A 23,063-nucleotide genomic window follows, 5' to 3' on the forward strand; every position below is an offset into this window, starting at 1 on the left:
TGGAAAGCTCCGTTCTAGCAAACAAGCAGGCAGGCACCACTTTCAGATTGAAGATGGATTAAAATCTATAAGTGTTAAATATACGCGGCAGTTACCCGGCCCCATGGCCAATATATCTTCTTTGAGTGATAAATAGAAAAATTTACAGAAGCAAAAGTTTGGCATCTTCCCACTGGTCCGAAAGTGCTGCCATCTATTGTTTCTACCCATTTCTATTCGTGATTTCAGATGAGTTTATCATCCGTTTTTTTCAGACTAGGGATTGCGGTAGAGAAATGGTATCGGGTTTGCCTAATAAACTTTAAGAGTTCTCTCATTACTAAAAAAAATTGGAGCTTATCCTTTGCGTCTTTCTAAGTGGTGACGTTAGAAAGTCAAATACGGCAAAAAAAAATCAACTTTTGAATATAGACGGATAGAATTTTTTCGACGGCAATCGATAGCTCTTGATCAGCTGATATAAGTATATGACATCCATTTTTTGGTACAAAAATTACTTCATGAGGTATACCAGTTTGAAAGTTTCAAGGGGTTGACAACTCCGGTTGTAAGGCCCACACTGAAACGAAATCTAGGCAGATGCAAATTGTGAGACATATAGAGAAATTGTAGGCAACACACGTCTGTTGGGTAATAATCACTTTCGGCAATGAGGGGCTAGCAATTTTAGAATAGATAAAAAGGGAATAGTTGTGGCAAAAGTCAAAGTCATGGCCAATTGTAGAAAAAGCCAAGACAGATTGTCCAATGAAATGGGCATCAAGTGCAAGGTAAATTTTACCCCTTTGATTGCCGTTGTTACTGTCTTCCACTTATGCTACACCTCTCATGAATGTCGCTCCACAATGCCAAACTAGAGTCAACCTGTTGAGGTTCTACCTTGCCTTTTCGCAATTATAATTGCCAAATTGACAATTGTCGATTATAACTAACTGACGAAGGCAAATTGTTTATATATAGTCCAATTTGCCTATATATAGTCAGATATTGTCATTATATCCATACTTTGAGCAGTGGGCATGGGCTAGATGGGATGAGGGTCTGACTGTCTGGTATTTATTAGTTAATTTAAAGAATTTGTAACACCTTGGTTCGTGGCTTGTTTAGAGCAATGGTCAGTACGAGCCACGGCATCAGGCATCCGTGCCTTTGAGCAATGAACATGGGCGTAAAAACACTATATTGTTGGTATACACTTGGTTCCAGTGGTAAGACATGTAGGAGACTTGTAAGTAATAATCTGCTGTTAGGCTACAGTCAACTTCAGCGACGAGGGGTTTGCGTTATTTGTTTCCGGTGAACTTGATGCCTATCACAGGAGAGGGACTTATAAGTATGAATCGGTTCACTTTGGGCGAGAAACGGCTGTTAGCTCATAATCATCTTTGGCAATGAGGGGCTTGCCACTTTTGCTAGTTGGTGTGTCTTTTATTTGTTTTTGGTGCATTTGATGGTTAAACCAATTTCGTTCCAGTGGTAAGACATGTAGGGGACTTGTAAGTAATAATCGGCTGTTTGGCTACAATCCTCTTCAGCGATGAGGGGTTTGCAACTTTTGCTAGTTGGTGTACCCATTTATTTGTTTCCGGTGAACTTGATGTCTATCACGGGAGAGGGACTTGTAAGTAAGAATCTGTTCACTTTGGGCTAGAAATTTGTGCAAATTGGTGCACATTGTATTCGATCTCTTTAAACCTGACAGAATTAAGTGTTTACGCAACGGGTACAAATGATAATGTAAAACAATGAGGTAGTTTCTTAATAATTCGTGTCATCTATGGTATTTTAATCCTGAAAGTTACGGATAGCTTTATAATACCAACCAGATTATATAAGATATTGTTCCAGGTTTTCATCCGTCCCGATGTCTACGATTGAAAAGGACAAAGTTCAACTGGCTGCAAAGTCAATTTAGTCCCTTCTTTCGATACTATTCTGTTTTTGTTTTTTCAACGCTGAGGAATAGCCTTTGATCATGTGATTACTCATCGATAGCGAAAAAACAAAACCAAAGTGTTACTCTCGCAACACTTTAGTCGGCAAAGACGGACAAAGGTTGCCGCAACACTTTACGTTGCCCGGGCAAAATAGGCCTAGTTTTGGTCTTCTTTTGGGTAGAATTGTTGTTTTGTATCGCAATTTGGCTGAACTACTGCTTTGCTGTGGGACAGTCTTTTTGGCTAAAATAAATGTCCATGTTAGCCGTTTATTTTTTAGGATTACCTGCAGTTTTTTAAAGAAAATACGCCAGCACACGCATTACTGTCTCTGAAACTTAAGACTCAATATGGGCATAGTTGTTTGATAATTCTAAATCAATTAATTATATCAGAATTTTCGCGCAGTAGCTTTTTGGACTTCTTTTGGCAAGAATTGTTGTTTTGCACATCTGATGACTAAAAATACCACTTTTGTGTGGGACAGTCTTTTGACTAAAATAAATGTCTATGTTAATTGTTTATTTTATAGACTCACCCGCAACTTTAAAAACGAATGCGCTACGATACGACATTACTGCCTCTGATAAGAGAGCAGAGAGGGCTAGCTGCCCTTCAGTCCCTTTTGAATTTTAAAAAAGAAACTAGAACTTTCCATTCCCAATGGTAAAAGCCCCCTCCGAAGTTTATACAATAATCTTTTCCGAAAAAATCATATTTGCCCCCAGGGTATAATTTAAAACACCTACACCTAGGTATGGGGGGAGGGGATTTAATGGAAACTCGGGAAATTTTCTTATTTGATCGTTCGTCTATTTTGAATAAAATGACTATCTAAAAAAATTTTGCTATCTAATACTTGAATTATATTTAACAAAACGGCTGTCTCAAAATTTTTATCACATGCGTTTGGGGAGAAAAGGGCGATGGGGGCTAGTAGCCCAGGTGATACTTTTCACTCTTATAAAGTGAACCAAAAATTTCAGTTTCCAATCAAATTAGCCCCCTCTGAAGCTTATACCAGTACCCCTGTCCCAATAGCCATATATACCGCCAAGACATTACTTACAACAACTTCCCTCGGGTTCTGGGGTGTTGTATCAACTTAGGAGTATTTAATATCTAAACTTTAGACTATTTTTAATAGATAGTTATGTCAACATTTTTATCAGATGCATTTGGGGTAAAAAGGGCGTGAAGGGTGGGGGCTATTTGCCATTCGATCACTTCTGTCTCTTAATAAAGGAATTAGAATTTTCAATCTCTAATCATTTGAGCCCTTCCGAAGTTTATACGACCTTATCTTTCATAAGAACCTTATATGCTCCCGGGACAAAAGTTAAAGACCTTCATCTGGGTTCTGTAGGGGGGGGATATGTTGGCCTCAAAGTTTTTTTTATCAGATCGTTGGACTATTTCGAATAAAAAAGCCATCTTAAAATTTTGATCGGATGTATTGTGGGAAAAAATGTAGATGGGGAGAGGTTAGATGCCCTTCGATCAGTTTTAACTCTTAAGAAAGAAACTAGAGCCTTCAATGACCAATAAAATGAGCCCACCCCCCTTCCATAAGAACTTACATGCCCCAGGGGCATAAATTAGAATACCTTCCCCCGGGCTGTGGAGGGTTGTATCAACCTCTAAGTTTTCGTTATCTGATATTTGAACTTTTTTTTAACAAATTGGAGGGAAAAGAACGTGAGGGGCTAGTTGCCCTCCAATCTCCTTCGACACTTGAACTAGAACTTTCAATTTAAAGTCAAATGAGCCCCCTCTGAAGTTTAGACGAGCACCCCTTCCATAAGAACTATATACATCCCCATGGCACAATTTACAACGCCGACACCAGGCTCTGGGGTGTCGCATTGAATTCGGAGGTTTTGTTATCTGATCTTTGAACCATTTTAAACAAAGGGACTATCTAAAATATTTTATCAAATGTATTTGAAAAAAGGGCTTGGGGTTGCTAGGTCTCCTCTGATCACTTTTGACTCTTTAAATGATTATTACAGGTTCCAACTATCAATCGAAGGAACCCCCTTCAAAGTTTATTACGACCACCCCTTCCATATGAAGTGCCTCTGGGCATTTTTAGTTTTTAAAATAAGGAAATAATATTCTGGCCTTTATACTTCCCTAACATAAAAAAGACACAGAGGCATCATGAATCCTACTCCATGCCTATCTACCCCATCGTTTCTGCCTGACTAAATAAGTTTTATCCAGTTTCTGTTATAAATCTCCTAATTCAATGTTTCATACTACTCATAAATGAGTCTTTTGAAATCCCCCAATAAGTCCAATTCGAAACGTCCGAATTTTTCAGTCATAGCGTGAATACAATATTACACTAGTCACTATTTAACATTGTTACATTTCAAATCACAATTTTCATATTCTTTAAATTATTGATGATAATATGACCTCAGGAAAAGAAATGGACAAGATATGTTTATCCAGGTTGTCATATTAATCTTTATATATATATATATATATATATATATATATATATATATATATATATATATATATATATATATATATATATATATATATATATATATATGTACATATATATATATATATATATATATATATATATATATATATATATATATATGTATATATATATATATATATATATATATATATATATATATATATATATATATATATATATATATATATATATATATATATATATATATATATATGTATATATATATATATATATATATATATATATATATATATATATATATATGTATATATATATATATATATATATACATATATATATATATATATATGAGAGAGAGAAAGACTTTTATTTTAAAAAAGACTTTGACAGCGCGTGGCACCGAATTAGCGCTTTACGTCGGGTGCTACAGTCAGATAAAACTTGTCAAAAAAAAGAAGGAAAAACACAGACACAGACACACAACGTCATACAGACACTTGTCAGGTTGAAAAAAAAAAAAAAAAAACAAGAGCTAAGAGCTCATATGGCACTTGTGACGAGGCAAGAAGAGCTAAGAGCCAAGAGCTCATATGGTATGAGCTCTAAAAAAATTCTAACAACCAATAGATCGATTTAAAAGGAAAATCAGAGGCTTAATGCCGGTCGGCATTTAAAATGAGAGCTCTGAATCACGATGTCCTTCTAAATATCATAATTCATTAAGATCCGATCACCCATTCATAAGTTATAAATACCTTATTTTTTCTAATTTTTTCTCTCCCTTTAGCCCCCCAGATAGTCGAATCTGGGAAAACGACTTTATTAAGTAATTTGTGTAGCTTCCTGACATACCTACCAATTTTAATCGTCTTAGCACGTGCATAAGCACCGAACTCCCCTAAACGATGAACCCCCACCCCAACTCCCCCAAAGAGAGCGAATCCAGTACGGTTACGGCAATCACGTATCTACGGCATTTGCTCATTCTATCCACCAAGCTTCATCCCGATTCCTCCACTATAAGCGTTTTCCAAAATTTCTGATTTCCCCCTCGAACTCCCCCCAATGTCAACAGATCTGGTCGGGAATTGAAAAAAAGAGCTCTGAGACATGAATTCCTTCTAAATATCAAATTTAATTAAGATCCGGTCACCCGTTCCTAAGTTAAAAATACCTCAATTTTTCTAATTTTTCCTCTTTCTTTAGCCCCCCAGATGTTAGAATCTGGGAAAACGACTTTATCAAGTCAATTTGTGCAGCTTCCTGACATACCTACCAACATTTCATCGTCTTAGCACGTCCAGAAGCACCAAACTCGCCAAAACACTGAACCCCCACCCCAACTCCCCCAAAGAGAGCGAATCCAGTACGGTTACAGCAATCACGTATCTACGACATTTGCATATTCTATCCACCAAGCTTCATCCCGATTCCTCCACTATAAGCGTTATCCCAAATTTCTGATTTCCCCGTCAAACTCCCCCCAATGTCAACAGATCTGGTCGGGAATTTAAATAAAGAGCTCTGAGACATGAATTCCTTCTAAATATCAAATTTAATTAAGATCCGGTCACCCGTTCTTGAGTTAAAAATACCTCAATTTTTCTTATTCTTCCAAATTAACACCAAATTATTTTAATCGCGTATCTAGAATTTGTGCTTGCTCTTCCCATCAAGTTTCATCCCGATCTCTCCACTATAAGCGTTTTCCAAGATTTCTGTTTCCCTCCTCCAACCCCCTATTTCCCCGGATCCAATTCGAGTCGGAAATGAAGCATATGAGACATAAAATCCTTCTATATATTAAGTTTCATTAATGTCTAATCACCTATTCGTTAGATAAAAACACCCTAATTTTCACGTTTTTTAAGAATTCCGGTTTCCCCCTCCAACTCCCCCCAATGTCACAGGATCTGGTTGGAATTTGAAATAAGAGCTTTAAAGCACAAGATCCTTTTAAATATCAAATTTCATTAAGATCTGGTCACCCATTCGTAAGCTCATTTTTCCGAATTGACCCCCCCCCCCCCAACTCCACCAAAGAGAGCAGATCCAGTCCAGTTATGTCAGTCACGTATCTTACACTTGTTTTTATTCTTCCGATCCTGTTTCATCCTTATCTCTACGCCTAAAGTATTTTTTAAGATTTCCGGTCCCCCCCCCCAAAATGAAGGTAAAATAAGAAATCCGAGCTATGAGGTCCTTCTAAATATGAAGTTTCATGAAGATCTGATCACTCCTTCGTAAGTTAAAAATACGTAATTTTTTCTATTTTTTCAGAATTAACCCCCCCCCCCCCAATAGACCGGATCCGTTCCAACTATGTCAATCACGTATCTAAGACTTCTGCTTATTTTTCCCACCAAGTTTCATCCCGATCCCCCCACTCTAAGGGTTTTTCATGATTTTAGGTTCCCCCAAACTCCCCCCAATGTCGCCAGATCCGGTAGGGATTTAAAATAAAAGCTTTGAGACACGATATCCTTCTATATAACAAATTTCATTGAGATCCGATCACCCCTTCGTAAGTTAAAAATGCCTCATTTTTTAATTTTTCAGACTTAACCCCCCCCCCCCCCAAACCACCCCAAAGAGAGCGGATCCGTTCCTGTTACGTCAATCATGTATCTAGGACTTGACCTTATTTTTCCCACCAAGTTTCATCCCCATCCCTCCACTCTAAGTGTTTTCCGAGATTTTAGGTTTCCACCTCCCAACTCCCCCCCGCCAATGTCACCAGATCCGGTCGTGATTTAAAATAAGAGCTCTGAGACACGATATACTTCCAAACATTAAATTTAATCAAGATCTGATCACCCGTTCGTAAGTTAAAAATACCTCATTTTTTCAATTTTTTCCGAATTAACCAGCCTCCCACTCCCCTTACCCCAGATGGTCAAGTCGGGAAAATGACTATTTCTGATTTAATCTGATCTGGTCACTGATACGCCTGCCAAATTTCATCGTCCTAGCTTACTTGGAAGTGCCTAAAGTAGCAAAACCAGGACCGACAGACAGACCGAAAGACCGACAGACAGACCGACAGAACTTTTGATTGCTATATGCCACTTGGTTAATACCAAGTGCCATAAAAAAAACAATCATCAACTAAAAAAATGAGTCAATACAACAATACGTCAATACGTCAATACAACAATACAGCAAATCAACAATACGTCAATACAACACATTCAATGATTAATAATTTTTACAAATGCAGGAATGAAACTATTCCTGTATCTCTCGTGGATTGGTGGGAGATGTTGAAGGGTTGGGAATTTCTGGGAGCTGGGTCTTTGAGGTCGGGATCTTAAAGGTTGAAAGGGTGGGGGAATAAATTTTGGAACTGGGGGTTTGTCATGGCTTTATTCCCGAACCGGGTAGACAGGAGGGTTCTTCTCTCTGATAGGGTAGTGAGCTGAAAATGCTTAAGAAGAAAGTGATATGGGAGTTTACCTTGACCATAGATAATTCTTAATGCTCGCTTCTGGACTGACTCAATTGAATAAGATTGGGAAGTAGTTAAGCCAAAATGCCAGACCGGACAAGAATATTCAAGAACAGGGTGAATGAAATCAGTATAAATTCATAGAAAGTGGAATGCAGGGCTAGAAAACTTGAAGAAAAATTTAAGCGTAGAAAGTGCCAAATTAGCATGGTTTGTGATGTTAGTAACGTGGACCTCCCACTTCAGATCGCTCGAGATAGTGATACCGAGGAGTTTGCACTGCTGGACGGACATCTCCGGTGGGATTGGTTGCTTGAACGAAGGTGTACCCTTCAAGAAACTGATAGTCATTACATCTGACTTTTTCGTATCTGACATTCACAGTCATGTCGGCCTGTGCAGTGTCACTGGAAATATCTTCCATGATTTCCATGGCTGAGCTCTTCAAAATTTTCCGGCATTTGCCCAGTAAGGAAATGTCGTCGATAAATTTCCAGCGGTCAGGGTGTTCATTAGCAAATCCATCATAATCAGGAACAGGAGTGGGCCAAGGAGGGTACCCTGGGGCACACCACAGTAAACTGGAAGGAGATCTGAATAGACAAATTTATACTTTACACAATGAATTCTACTAGAAAGGAAAGACATTATTATTCTAACAAAGTTTGGGTTAACATGAAATTCTTTTAGGGGTTTTTCAACTAAAACATTTTGGTTAATCAGATTGTGATTAATCATGATTGATCATTGTGGTTAATCAAAAGCTTTTCGGAGGTCTATTAGAAATAGATTTAGCCAAACATCAGGGTTTTTCAAATTTTTATATATTGTATACAGTAGGCTTTCAAGATAATGAGTAGTAGAAAGGCCACGTTGATTACCAAATTGCTTTGGGTGAATAAGTTCTTCAATTTTTGATTTGAGGTAATCAATCAGAAAGCTTTCATATAATTTTGAAAAAACTGAGGTGAGCGTAATTGGTCGAACACCATTGAAAGTCACCTCAACGCCCTTCTTCTGAACCGATGTCACGAATCCCTGCTTCCTGGTGTTAGGGTAGCATCCACTTTCAGTGATCGTGCAGGAAATATCTGCCGAAAATATATATCCAGGTATGTCACGATATTACACATGTTCAGTTTCTAAGGAAAAGCTTAGGGTATTGGTTGCATACTTCAGTCAGAGCATACCAGGGAGGATCTTTAAGTAAATCAAGAGTGGCTTTGAACATTCAGGTTGTCAAAACCTATATCTACGATATCTGAGAAACAGTTAGAATCAAAAGTTAAAACTGTCAGGAAATGACAAGAAAGATGTCAAATTAAATTACAACACACCAGTTACATCCAGATTATCAAATCAGGGTGTCGGCAAAATCTAGGAAATCCAAATCGTGATTTTGTAGGAAAAATTGAACATTAAAAATAAAAATTATCAAATAGCTCTTATTTGTGGTTTTTTCAGACCACTTTCCTCAAAAACATGTAGTTTCTATTTTGCTCTCATCCACGGATCCAAGTTTATTTGTCGCTATTTTTGCCAGGTGTAATTGTATCAAAACAATGGGCCCTACTGTATAAGGCGAGTGCTGCTTCAAAAGTAGATTGAAAGGTCTAATGACTGGCAAAAAAGTGGTAAGTAGTCAAAAATATTTTACCAGAGTGTTTTAGTCTTTTGGAGGCATAGAGCGATAAGTTTGGCAATATAACTTAGTGTATTCGGTTAAGGATCCGTAAAATTACTTAGAGTTGTGTATAATCGCGCATACAAAATAATAGTTATAATTCCTAAGACAGGCAAAAATGATTTTTTTGTTTCTACAAACTTCTATAAAATTTATTTTCACCCCCAATTTGCAAATATATAGCGCGAATTCGTTTTTAAGTGTTATACTTTCATCACATTGTGTGATTTATCATTAGAATTAGTCAGAGAAACAGGTTCTGCTTAGATGAAGAACTTGACATAGGCACTACAACAGATAAGTACCTTGTATTTGACCTACTGTTTGTTATTGGGCGCAAATTCTGTTTCGCTAGAGAAAATCCATAGAGAATTTGCTACACACTATAGAGAAAACATAGGATTACTAGATATTGATGGTGAAAAATAGAAAAATGAAAATGTAAAAACGCATGTTTTTACCGCCTTCAATCTCTGTTGACAAACGGGTCAAATTCTATTACAAAAAAAAGTTTTCCTGCGTGATTTGAATCTAATCGAAGTTTTATTCAACCCTGCTCAGATATTCAATACTAAGACTTCTTTCAAATACTTCGGAATATGATCCTTCGGTGATCAAAGCAGAGAAGGGAAATGTGAGGCGTCTCTGCTAAAGAAGTTGAATAATTGGATCACTGTCAATATTATTCATGAATAATTTTCTTTTCAAATCCCCTTATTTGAACATTTAGTCCACTTCCTGTGAAGCTTTGGTCTTAAATTACAAGACACTTTTTTAATTGAAAGTGGCATGAAACTTGAGAAAGAAATTTCAATTGTAATCCAGAAACTTTTAAACTGGAATGTTCTCAAATAGGCCGCGTCAGATGATAAGAAATCTCAACTTTTATTACAGTACGGTTTTCCGTATATACATAGGAGGCCTTTTCTTGCCTGTAGAAAAGGAAATCATTAAGCAAATGAATGAAAAGAAATTTTTAGGGAGAATTAACTTTAATTTGAAACTGATTTAGGAATGGTAGCTATTATTTTGGCTTATCTTAATCGTAAAAGTGTGCTGGCCAAAGTAATTATATGTGAATTTGAAAAAAAAGATCATGAAATCACTTCGAAATGGCGAAAAAAAATTCAACACGTGATTTAAATGGCTTGACAATTTTTCACCTTTATTTTGGATTTCTGTTCCTTACCAAATTGTCATAGGTGTCATCATGTTAGGCTATAGAAAAATCTCAATTTAGGCCTTAAAATGTGATGTTTGAAGATTATTTTTTCGGAAATTATCTCAAGATGTAATTTTGCAGTGTTTTACTATTCTTAAATTTCAAGTCTCTTTAAAAATTTCAGGATTGATAGTAGGAAAGGTTTAATCGGCTGCCTTGATTCAAAAAGTGGCAGGTTATACCGCTAGAACAAAATGCATATAAACGAATTTTTGATGCGTTTTGTAATTATTTCCGTATTAAACCAAAATCAGGTATTTCAAAAAACAAGAACAAAAAAAAAACCTGTCAGTGTAAATTTTAAAGCTTAGCAAAATAAACCGAAAACACTATTTTCTTCTATTTTACTCTAAGTAGTACCCGTTAGTAAAAGTGACACCTTTTAGGCATCCAAATAATGTCAAAAATTATGCTAATAAAGAATATACATATGGCACAATATGGTGGCATACAATAAAATACAATTTTTTTTCTTTAAAACTCCTAAAATTCTTAAACTCCATAATCAGACATTGAAAGAATAAAACAAAAAGATATTAAAAAGGTTTTTAAGTTACAGATGTTATATTTTAGTTCTACTGTCCCACTGTAGGACACTCTAGCGTCATTTAGTGAGGTTTAGAGCTCTTTTTAAGGCGTATAGTGAAGGGAATGTAATTATCCCCCTCTCGTTCCCTTTTCCTTTGAGATGCCTCCGTTGCACTTGTGTAAAAATTTCCAGTTGACCATTTTTTCATATTTTTTTAAAATCCAACCAAAATACGCTAGTGACCTAAACCATGTAGCCCCATACCCTTGATGCTAAATGTCGAATGTTCACAATAGGTATCAAAGTAAAAAAAAAAAGGTTAATTGCTTGATCTTGGATCTTCGGTTGCCTATAAAACCTTTGAAGACTATTTCTTCGGTGGACGAATGATCTAATTTTTCTTGGAAAGGGGAAATTTTTTGGAACCCTAAGGTAATCTTGGTTTTTTCATACCTAAACAGTGGGAATATACTTATCCTGGTCAAACTGTTATCAGAATTTTAATTTGTATTGAATAGACTGAAATCACCGTGGCTTTGGATTTTTTTTTGGCGGGGGGTTGGGGACGAAATCTGGCTTACACTTCAACTGTTGCAACAACAGGAAACGTTTTTATTGTAGAAAATGTGATGCTGAATTTCCGCTTCAAGGTCAATACAGTTTGAATGGAAGTGATTTACTGCTTTTGTTTGCTGCTGATGATTAATGTCTGCACATACAAGAATAAGAACTAAAGAGCATATAGAATTGAGCGTAGCGTAAATAGCGGAATGTTGAGAAGGGAGCAGCCCCTTTTATATACGGATTAATTTCTGTTCGTTTTAAGTTTTAATATCGCTCCTTACTTTCAGTTTAAAAAACTTGTTTTATTGTTTAATTTCTGAACGTTTTTAATTAAAGCATGTTTTGATTTCGGCTCTCCACAAATGTATAATTAAAACGAAATTTGCATATTAATTTTTTTTTTGGCAAAATGGCTTTCTCATAGTTTTGATCGGATGAAATTGAGACAAAAAGGAGCGGGGGAGTAGGCCTTTTTACCCTCCAAATTTTTGTTTACTTGAAAAGGCAACTAGAACTTTTAATTCTACGAACATTTTTATTTGTAAAAATATACGTAAATTACGAATTAACTTACGTAACGAACTTCTGAATTCATATAATTTTAGTGCGTATAAGAAGGAGTTCACCCCCTCGTCAATACCTTGCTCTTTACACTAAAGCTTAAATTTTGCCCCAATTACTTAGGAATGATCCCTGAATCACAAAGGTCGTAGAAAAAATAGTTGAAATTAATAAAATTACTATACCGTAAAGAGTGATGTATTAGAAGGAGATAAACCCATCAGATGCGTAATAATATCTGTTCGTTTTAAGTTTTAATGCTGCTCCTTACTTTCAGTTGAAACTTTTTCATATTTATTTTTTCATTGCTCTTTAAAAAATGCTAAATAAATCATGCGGCCCCTTCATGGAAATGCTCTTCCCCCATGACAAATTCCTCCATGGAATTTCCCCTCACATAATATCCTCCCCTCAAACCCTCCCCACCCCCGAACAAAAAAATCCCCCTGAAAGTGTTTGTGCACTTCCCAATAACCATTACTATGTGCTAACATTGGTCAAAGTTTGTAACTTGCAGCCCCTCCCACGGTGAATTAGGGGGAGTAAGTCATCCCCAAAGATGTAGTTTTTATGTTTTTTTACTATGCTGAATAAAATGACTGTCTCATAATTTTGATCCGGTAACTTTGGGAAAGAAGTAGCGTGGGAGGGGGTCTAGGTGCCCTCCAATCTTTTTGGTCGCTTAAAAAGGGCACTGGAACTTTTAGTTTTCGTTAGAATGAGCACTCTCACGACATTCTAGGACCACTGGGTCGATACGATCACCCGTGGGGTAAAAAATCCAAACAAAAAATAAATAAATAAATAAACACGTATCCGTGATCTGTCTTGTCGCAAAAAATAGAAAATTCCGTATTTTTGTAGATAGGAGCTTGAAACTTCTGCTCTAGGGTTCCCTGATACGCTGAATCTTATCGTGTGATTTTTGTTAGGATTCTATGACTTCTAAAGGGTGTTCCCCCTATTTTCTAAAATAAGACAAATTTTCTCAGGCTCGTAACTTTTGATGGGTAAGACTAAGCTTGATGAAACTTATATATTTAAAATATAATTCTTTTGATATAACTATTGGTTTCAAAATTCTGTTTTTTAGAGTTTCGGTTACTATTGAGCCGGGTCGCTCCTTACTACAGTTCGTTACCACAAACTGTTTGATATAAGACTTTTTTTAAAATAATTTCTGAGACCCCCCCCTTTCTCTTCGTTTATAATTTAAATAAAAAAACGTTTAAATAGGGTTGGAAATTCTAATAAGGACAGGGAATAAAATATCTGCAAAATTATATAAATACAAGCTTGATTGTTTTGGTATTAGGCCTACGTTGAAAAAAAAGGAGAATAAAGCTATATTCAAATGAAACGCGAGTGCAGTTGATTGTCAAAACTGAGAGGAAAGAGATGTAAAGCTTTCTTGGACAAACAATAGGAAGCTGTAAAATATGACAAAAGTCGGCTTCCAATACAAAACGGTTAGAACCATGTTGTGCCAAAATCATATAGCTACCTTATGTGATCTGTGATATAATGCCCTCTTCTCTTTTGGGACATAACTAATATTTACGTGCATACATACCCACACTCAACACAAATAATTGGAGCTCCAAATAGTGGTAATTGAAAAAGAGGCACACTTTGGAAATACTTGGTTGCAGCTACCTCCGCAACCACGACATGATTTTGACATCAATCTTCCTCTTGTGTACGAAAATGATGTGTTTCGTAAAGTTTTTCGTGAAGTTCTTCAGTGTGTGTATATATAAATATATACACTCACTGTTGCTCAATTAAAGAAAGTGGATAGTATACATATTTTATAACAAAAATTCTCAAGTAATTAGTTAACGAGATGGTTTATTGTTAATGGTTAAGTAATTGTTAAAGAGATGGATGTTGGGATGGTTATTAATTAATTGTTAACGATACACATTTTCCATGTCTGCATTGAAGGAATGAAGTTATTAATTTCAAAATTATCTCAAAATTTTACCCCCTCCTCAGGTAGCGCCACTTTATCAACCAATTATGAAGTTGCTAGCCTGGGTGCTGTCTTCAGAAGAAACACAGCTTAGATACCAATACAGTTATGAAAACTCGATTCATTTTTGGGACAGAGTGCGCGGTAGCGATGCTAGCGGCTGGAGACAGGAAACTGGCAGCACAGCTTAGATACTATTATCGGTATCTAAGCTGTGTATGCAATAAAACAAAATTGCGTTCCCGCCTATGGTGCTGTAGTACGATCTACGCGTCGGAACGTGGGCTTAGAGGAGGCGCCAAGTTCAGAGCTCTGTACCAAAAGCTTCTCATGGGCAAGATAGGAGCTTTCATAGCTGTATATTGGTATCTAAGCTGTGAGAAGAAGTGATAAGTGTTTCAGAAGCGCCTAAGCTTAGGAAGTATTTTTCTAAATGCCGTTCGGTAGACTAGTCATGTTGTTTAAGTGCTGACTTGTGTCTACTGTTTTCTTTCATTTTTTTTTCTTTCTCATCAGTTTTTTGGCTTTATGCCAATTAAGGGTAACGGAACTATACATATATACATACATGGATTAGATTTGTCTCAAATTAAAAAAGTGTCATCCAGGGTATAGATGCACACAGTTGTAATTCTCAGCTCGTGTTCAGAGCAGTACTTCGACCATCCCTGAAGCTTTTGGGTTTTCCCAAAATTTCCTCTAGAGATGGTTAACAAGACACATTTTCTCCAAAGATAATTACACACAAAATAAAAGAGATGGCTCTTAATTAGTTGAAATAGTAATTGACAACCTACAGGGAATAAGACAGCGATGTCAGGCATTAGGTATAACACTCACCTTTAAAATGAGCCTTTGAACAGTTTCTGTATGATGGTTCAGTGCCCCACTAGCAGGGAGAAGAAAAAAAGAAAAAGAGTTTCTTCCAATGCAATGAAAAACCAGAATAAGATCAAATACATTAAATTGAGTCATAGAACACCCCTATACGATATTGTAATAGAAAGGTAGGTCCGATAGCTGGATGATGATTTACAAAAGCCATCAAAATGGTTGGTAGGAGGGTTATACAAGATCGGAATTGAAAATATTAGATTTAGGGTTTTATATTTAGATATTCTGATGGTGCTTTTTCCTTACTTCCTGTTGTGTACCCAGGATTTTTTAAGAGGGGACACGGAAGGGGGGAATCAAAAACATATCAAAAATTGTCTATATGCATCTTGTCACGTTTTTGTGAGTAGGACAAAAGTCTCAAGGTGGGCTCAAACACGGTACCCCACTCTCTCCATATAGGGCATTGTGTATATACTAACCTTTCCACTTCAGAAATAGTATCCAAAGCGCCGTTTCGGGTGCTATTCTCAACTTTATGATAGCTCTATCTAGTTGAATGTTGAATTGAAAAATAGGTGGTTCGATTTTAAAAGTAAGTTTTAAGTGAGCCCTAAAATATTTGTTTAAGATAGCCCAGCACCCAATTAGTACCAGAGAAAAAAGACATGGAAAAACAAAATAAAGACATATCATTACTTCTCTTGTAAAAAGGAACCTTGCTCTTCAAGGTGAGGGGCTGTCATTTTCTTGAGTTTTGCAGACACATTTTACCATTAAAACTAATGGAAGTAATATTTACTATTCCTGAACTAGCAAAAAATGGTAATTTTCCACTAAACCTCTGATTCTATGAAAATCTGCCAGGAAATTTCATTTTTCAAAGGAGCTATACTTACACAAATATGCAGTATATTTCGCCCATATTTTCAAAATTAACCAATTAAATACGCGAAAATACAAAGCGGGATTCCAGAAAGAACTAAGTAGAAGTCCAATAAATAGGGGTCTCTAACTAACAGAGAGCAGAATGGGTAAACCGTTTGGCAAAAAGGCACTTGAAGAACATCATATCTATCTATTTGACTGAAATATAAAAACTATTTCTTATAAGTATTTTATTTTGAAAGTGATAATCTTAGTGCTTTATTATTAGGCTGATTGAAAAATTCTAAGAAATCTTCTAAAGGGAAGCTTTAGATCTGTAGGAAGAGCCCTGAAACTTCTATTCCATTTATGAATAAATTATAGAAATTTCTTAAATTTTAATATTTCTTTGGAACAGGGCCTTATTGATATTATTTGAATATATCAATGGAAAAATAGGCGAATTTTCGGTAATTACTCCAATTCCCAGCTCAATATAGGATTGGTGATTGCCTTCAATACTCGTATTTTCGTTCATGATAAAAAACAAACTTATAATAACGCATAATATTCAATAAAATACGACATTTTGTGACGCGGGACCTCAGGGAGTGAGGTCCTATGTTTTCGCACATCCTTCCTATTTACCAATCCCCAGATAATTCCAAGAGCTATTTTAGAGCTGGGTCGGCTCTAGTTGAGCTTATCTAACCACGCCACTATATATATATATATACATATATATATATATATATATATATATATATATATATATATATATATATATATATATATATATATATATATATATAATATATATATATATATATATATATATATATATATATATATATATATAAATATATATATATATATATATATATATATATATATATATATATATATATATATATATATATATATACTAGCTGTTGGGGTGGCGCTTCGCGCCACCCCAACACCTAGTTGGTGGGGCGCTTCGCGCCCCCCCAAGCCCCCCCGCGCGCGTAAGTCGTTACGCGCCATATTAGTTACGCGCCATTGTAGTTGTGTCCCTGTGTCCCACCTGTGAATAGAGATAGATATAAATATATGTTTTTAACTACGTAAAACATGCGAATATACAACATTCTTCGCTGTCCCATTGTCTGTGCATATAAATAGATTGTCAGGTTTACTGACTCTTGAACATGCAACATATAATTGTCCATGGGAAAAACAATCCGTATTCAGATATATACCTCATTATTCTAATGATGTGTCCCTGTGTCCCGGTCGTCATTTATATTCCCTGTGTCCCGGTCGTCATTTGTGTCCCGGTGTCCCAGTTTGTAATTTCTCTTTGAGTGTCCCGGTCGTCATTTATATTCCCTGTGTCCTGGTGTCCCGGTCGTCATTTGTGTCCCGGTGTCCCGGTCTGTAATTTCTAATCGAACAATCCCTGTGTCCCGGTTGTCATTTATATATCCCGCCTGTGCCCCGGCGTCCCTGTTGTAGTTTTGTCCCTATGTCCCGGTCGTCATTTATATTCCCTGTGTCCCGGTCGTGATTTGTGTCCGGGTGTCCCAGTCTGTAATTTCTCTTTGAGGTTCCCGGTCGTCACTTATATTCTTCTCTTTGAGTGTTTTTTCTTTTTAGTTTTTTTTTAGTTTTTTACCTTTTTTCTTTTTTCAGTTTTCTTTTTCTTCTTTATTTTTCAGCGTCACTATGAAGTATATATCGACGAACCTTTGTTTTTTTAACTTAAATCTGGTAGGCATTGATGACCTTATCCAAGTCAAAATCCCAAACCCAATCATCATCGCTATCATTTTCAGTTTTGATATGTTTTGACTCTCGCTGTCCAGGTGGATTTTCATCTAACTGCGCGGTTTTGCGTTCTTTAGCCGCAAGCCTGTTTTCTTGCTGTTCTTGTGATTCCTCGGAACGCTTTCTTTTCTTACTTATTTCATGACGTCAGCCGACACAGAAACATGACGTCACCTGATCCACAGACAGACAGACAGACAACTTATTTATATATATATATATATATATATATATATATATATATATATATATATATATATATATATATATATATATATATATATATATATCTGTGTACATATATTTACGTATTTCCGAACAGTTGATTAGATAGCTTAACATTTCACAACATAGTTTTATGCAATTACCTGAACAAACGGAAATTGTATCGAAGTCTTCAAAAAACAAGTTCATTTGATCTGAACTGTATAGGAAAGGCATATCTTGTCTTGAAGTTGACACAAATTTAGCTTCATGATCTTTTTCTTCAAGATGCCCTGAAACGAACAAATTATTACATGTATTCAGAATAATTAAGTTAATTCTTTTTGGAGATGATTCGTTTCTAAAGATCTGTGAGCAAAGATGCCCCTTATATTGCTCAAGATTTTGTTTATCTTGGCGGTAAATTAGGGGTCGGCACTATTTCTGTTTTTTTGCTGAAACAAAAACAGTAAAAAAACGGCAATAAAAAAAAGAGCAGAAACAGGAAAAACGAAACGGAGAAAAACGGCCTGTTTTTGGCCTGTTTTTATTAAAAAGAGTAGTTTTAACAAATATTTTAATGTTTTTCAGGCCCTGCAAGATGTATGCTCGCAACTTCAATTAACTCAGGGTAGATGTAGAAGCAGTCAGTCCAAAATTCTAGTGGATCAAAATCATTTTTTCTTGATCTTTGTCTCTCACTCAAGAAGACTGGAATTGTCCCTTCAAATGTCCTGATAATGTTGGTTGTGACGCGGGCAGTTCTTATATTCTTGAAATTTCGACTCGAATATTTCGTCAGCAGCCTAGTCGTATCGAGAGACTAAAAAACAATCTGTCTTCTTCATCTGCAGTTTGTGATGTATTTCGGTTAGTCTCTGTCTTGATAGGAAGGAAGTCGATTGGGAAAGAGTTCAACTGGAATTGAGCAAGTTCTTCTGTACTTCTCTGCTAGGAATGTTACTGATGGAGAAGAGAGAAGACAATCTGACGAGCTGAATATCTGCTTATATTGCTCGATTTTTCATAAATGGCAGGGCATAAAAGCCAGCTCTTGTGTAGAGTAGCGTATCAAGCTTAGTTTCTTCAATGTCATTGTCTCCTACAATCAGGTCGGGAAAGTCATCTTGTTCAGCAGTATATCTATCTACTCTCTTTAGAGGAGCAACTGTGTATGCATTGATGCATGTATAGTTTTGTCTTGAAAATTGTTGCATTATTTTTTTTTTTTTTTAAGAATTGAAACCCTTGGATTTTCTGGCCAGGAAAAATGATCTATATAAGCCACGAGTTTGAGAAAATTCATTTAAAGTCTCAATTTTGGAAAAAAAATTCATGTGAGTGATATTTATATACATTTCAAGAGCATAAATTTCATCTTTACCTCCTCCTCATGAGTGTAATTAGTATTAAAGAAAAACTACAGAACACGAAAAATTACCCTGAACAGCTGAAAAAAGGGAAAGGAGCAAAAACAGCAAAAATAACATTAAATTGCAAAGCAAAACGTAGCACACCAAAAACCATTCTTAGAACACAAAGTAAAATTACAGTCGAATGAAGGAAAGTTTTAGAATTGATTTCATGCCAGAATTGCTTTATTCAATCAAAATTCCTGATCTTTCACCATAAAATGAAGAAGTATTATTTTAGCGTCTGTACAGGAAGGAGAGAATAAATTCACAACTAAACTCCTTGACAACCCTGGAATATAATTAATTTATTTTGGCCTTTTGGAACAAATTTGTTTATTTTCTGGGTTTGTGAAGAATATAAAAGAAAGAAGAATTCACTTTATAGCACAAAAATAATCATGCGAGCCATTCAACAAACAAAAGTTGTACAATTTTATCGCTAGGGGTGAACATTGTGAATCATTTTATATACTATGAAATACATAAGATTGCATCGAACAGCCAAAGAAAAAGGCATGGAACAAGGGACCACAAAAATCACATTTTCCTGATAACCAAAATGTTGCGCAACTAAATCTGCGATTACAAGACAAAGCAAAATTGCAATGGAATAAAGAAACGTGCAAATTTAATGATTATGTGTCTTCGAAAGATGAACAGGACGGAGGAATTCATTTTAGTGCCTGTCACATATGCAAACATTACACAAGATGACAAAGGAATCCGAACGGCTAAAGAAAATAGAAAGGAACAAGAAAAGCGAAAATCATGTTAAATTACAAACGAAAATGTGAATATGATTTAAAGAATAACATGATAATTATACTAATGCGCAATTTAGATATATCAAAAACTAAAATGGAATAAGGAACACGTTATTGTGGCGTCTGTAATGTATAAACTGGAAGAGGGAATTGAATTCTCGTCAAAGTCTGAAATGACCGACTTGCCACTATTTGATTTGAAACCAAAGAATAAAGCGATGATTATGCATAGTTAAAATATATCAGAGGGTATAGGCATTGGAATATTCCCTGTTATTACTGAATTATGCAGCAACGCTATTAAAGCAAAAATATAACGACTGGGGAAAAGCTGGGAAAGAAATTTTTTTGTTATATATGATGCCATTAAAAATTACAGAAGATTTCGAATGATTTCGAATATCATGAAAAGAGAAATCACCAATGCAACAGCACAAACACATAAAAAAAAAGAGACAGAAGGAGAAAAGGAAGACTGTTTTCCTAAATTAGTGATTAATATAGACCAGCACTTGAATGAGGCCTTAACCCTACTCATCCGTACAATCACATAGGTCAAACAGCATAGCCAAACACAATCAACCATAAAGAATAATCCATGGACAGGTAGTCATGTCGTCAATAAGTATAAGTCGTCATTTACCAAACAATAGAAAAAATAATAAAGACAAATAATTCAGAGGCAACAACCCAACACAAGGGCTCATCAGGAGAATACACTGGCCTATAGGGTTTCGCCACTTTAAATTCTCTACCCAGCCAAGTGTTGTGGCTACCACAGAATATCCATGGCATCCCCGTGTCAGGTATCACCCCTAAAATACATGCCTATGAAAAAAAAACAGCAAATGTAAAACAACCAAGTAACACCAAAACAAGCTTATCCTGTTAATATATCCCTCTTTTTAGCAACAATAGGTAAACTAAATATGATAAAATTTACCAAATCACAAGTATTAACACATTGCAAGAAAAAAAAATTAATGAACTAAACAATTATAGAATTCATCTTTACCATGTGGCTATTTTTTTAAAAAATCCGTTCTATTAGAAACACAATTCAAAATAAATGGCGCTGCATCATCATTTGTCGAACCTCCGAAATTAGTTGAAAATTTCTTTAAGTATTTCCAGATAATTCTTTTGATATTTATTTAAAAGTTCGTTATAATGAAAACTAAATTTTTTAAATTGCCAAGTTAATTTATTTGCAGAAAAACCCCTTGATATCAATTTTTTGCTTAAGATTTTACATCTATTTTTAAAATCAATATAATTACTACAAATCCTTGCATAACGAAGTAACTGTGAGAAAAAAGCAGAATATGTGATATTTGAGTGTATATTACTTTCAGGGAATGGGAAACTAATCACTTCAAAATCAAAATCATCCGTTTTATTATACATTTTAAAACTTAATTTATTATTATCACAGATATTAACATTTAAATCTAAGAAATGATCTTCATGACCAGCGCCATGACTAGGTTCAAGAGTAAGCTCTGATGGATATATATTTTTAGAGATATCAATGAAATCCTTACAATTTAAGACCAAAATATCATCTAAATATCTTTTATTATTTGACAAAACATGTTTTAAATTATTTGGATTATTCTTATCCATCATATATTTATATTCTAGTTGACTTAAAAACAAGTCAGCTATAAATGGGCTGGCATTCCCCCCCATGGGAATTCCCACGATTTGCTTGTACAAATCACCACCAAATTTTATATAAGTATTGTATAAAACAAATTCTAATAACTCAAAAATCATATCCAAGCTGTAACATCTCAAGTTAACTGTGGTATTAAAGCAATCTGTCCATATAGCTTTTTTATTATAAGTGTCTATTTTTAACAACCTTTTACTAGATAAGAGGAAAGATTTCTTGATAACAGTTTTTAAATTATCTAACACTACATTAAGTGATAAATTAGTATACATTGTCGCAAAATCGAAAGACTCAATTCTTTTAGCTGAAACCATTGTTAAAGACTCTATCACCTGCAGTGAATTATTAACACTCCAATATGGATTAAAATTCGAAAACTTTTTAATACCAGAACAATAGTGTAAAATAAACAGTGTGGAAAAAAGTTTTAGGCAATTGTGCACCAAAATGAAGCACAAACAAGATATGCGGCTAGAAGACATGTGACAACAAGTATCGCAACGAATCCCACATGAAAAAATCGACGACAAAATCTGTGGTTAGAAGAAAAGTAACATCACAAGTGACTATCACATCAAATTGTAAATCAATTCTGCGATTAGAAGAGAAGCATTAATAAAAATTACTTTAAGACCAAGAAGAGAATAAATCCTATAAAATGGTTGATTAGCCAGAAGGAGGAACTGAATGAACGGCAACATTTCTTAATTCAATTGAACTTCCTTATTTGAAACCTCATGACTTAGGACAAAAGAAATACCCGATAACGTTATTATCTCATCTTAAATTTCTCTAAAGGCAAGCTTTTTTTCTTCCTTTTATATAAATTTTGTGAACTGATGAAATTCACCCTGCATGTTTGACTTTTGTTTTGATTTGAAATCATCAAGAGTGAGTTTTCATTATAGTTTCATATCATTTTTAATTTTCAGTCAGTAATACTTGTTATATAGAGTTGCCTTTGTTTTGACTTTCTAAAGCCAAAATTGATTGCTAACGAAAAAGGTGCCTGATTATCAATTATCTTTCCTGTGTCAAATATGATCAAAATGAATAAAACTATTTATAGAAGAAAGAATTCAAACGTGCAAAGAGTTTCTGAGGTATTTGC

At 35.2% G+C, this 23,063-nt stretch overlaps 1 protein-coding gene across 1 annotated transcript in view; it reads right to left on the minus strand.

Annotated features, from left to right (window-relative positions):
- LOC136041872 (disabled homolog 2-interacting protein-like) overlaps positions 1-23,063 on the minus strand; it is a 173,786-nt gene that overhangs the window by 141,490 nt on the left and 9,233 nt on the right. Inside the window, exon 2 of the mRNA XM_065726661.1 lies at positions 18,260-18,388. Coding sequence (XP_065582733.1) covers positions 18,260-18,388 — 129 coding nt within the window. The remainder of the gene's footprint in view (positions 1-18,259; positions 18,389-23,063) is intronic.

This window comes from Artemia franciscana, unplaced genomic scaffold (assembly GCF_032884065.1).
Source record: "Artemia franciscana unplaced genomic scaffold, ASM3288406v1 PGA_scaffold_47, whole genome shotgun sequence".
Taxonomy (NCBI): domain Eukaryota; kingdom Metazoa; phylum Arthropoda; class Branchiopoda; order Anostraca; family Artemiidae; genus Artemia; species Artemia franciscana.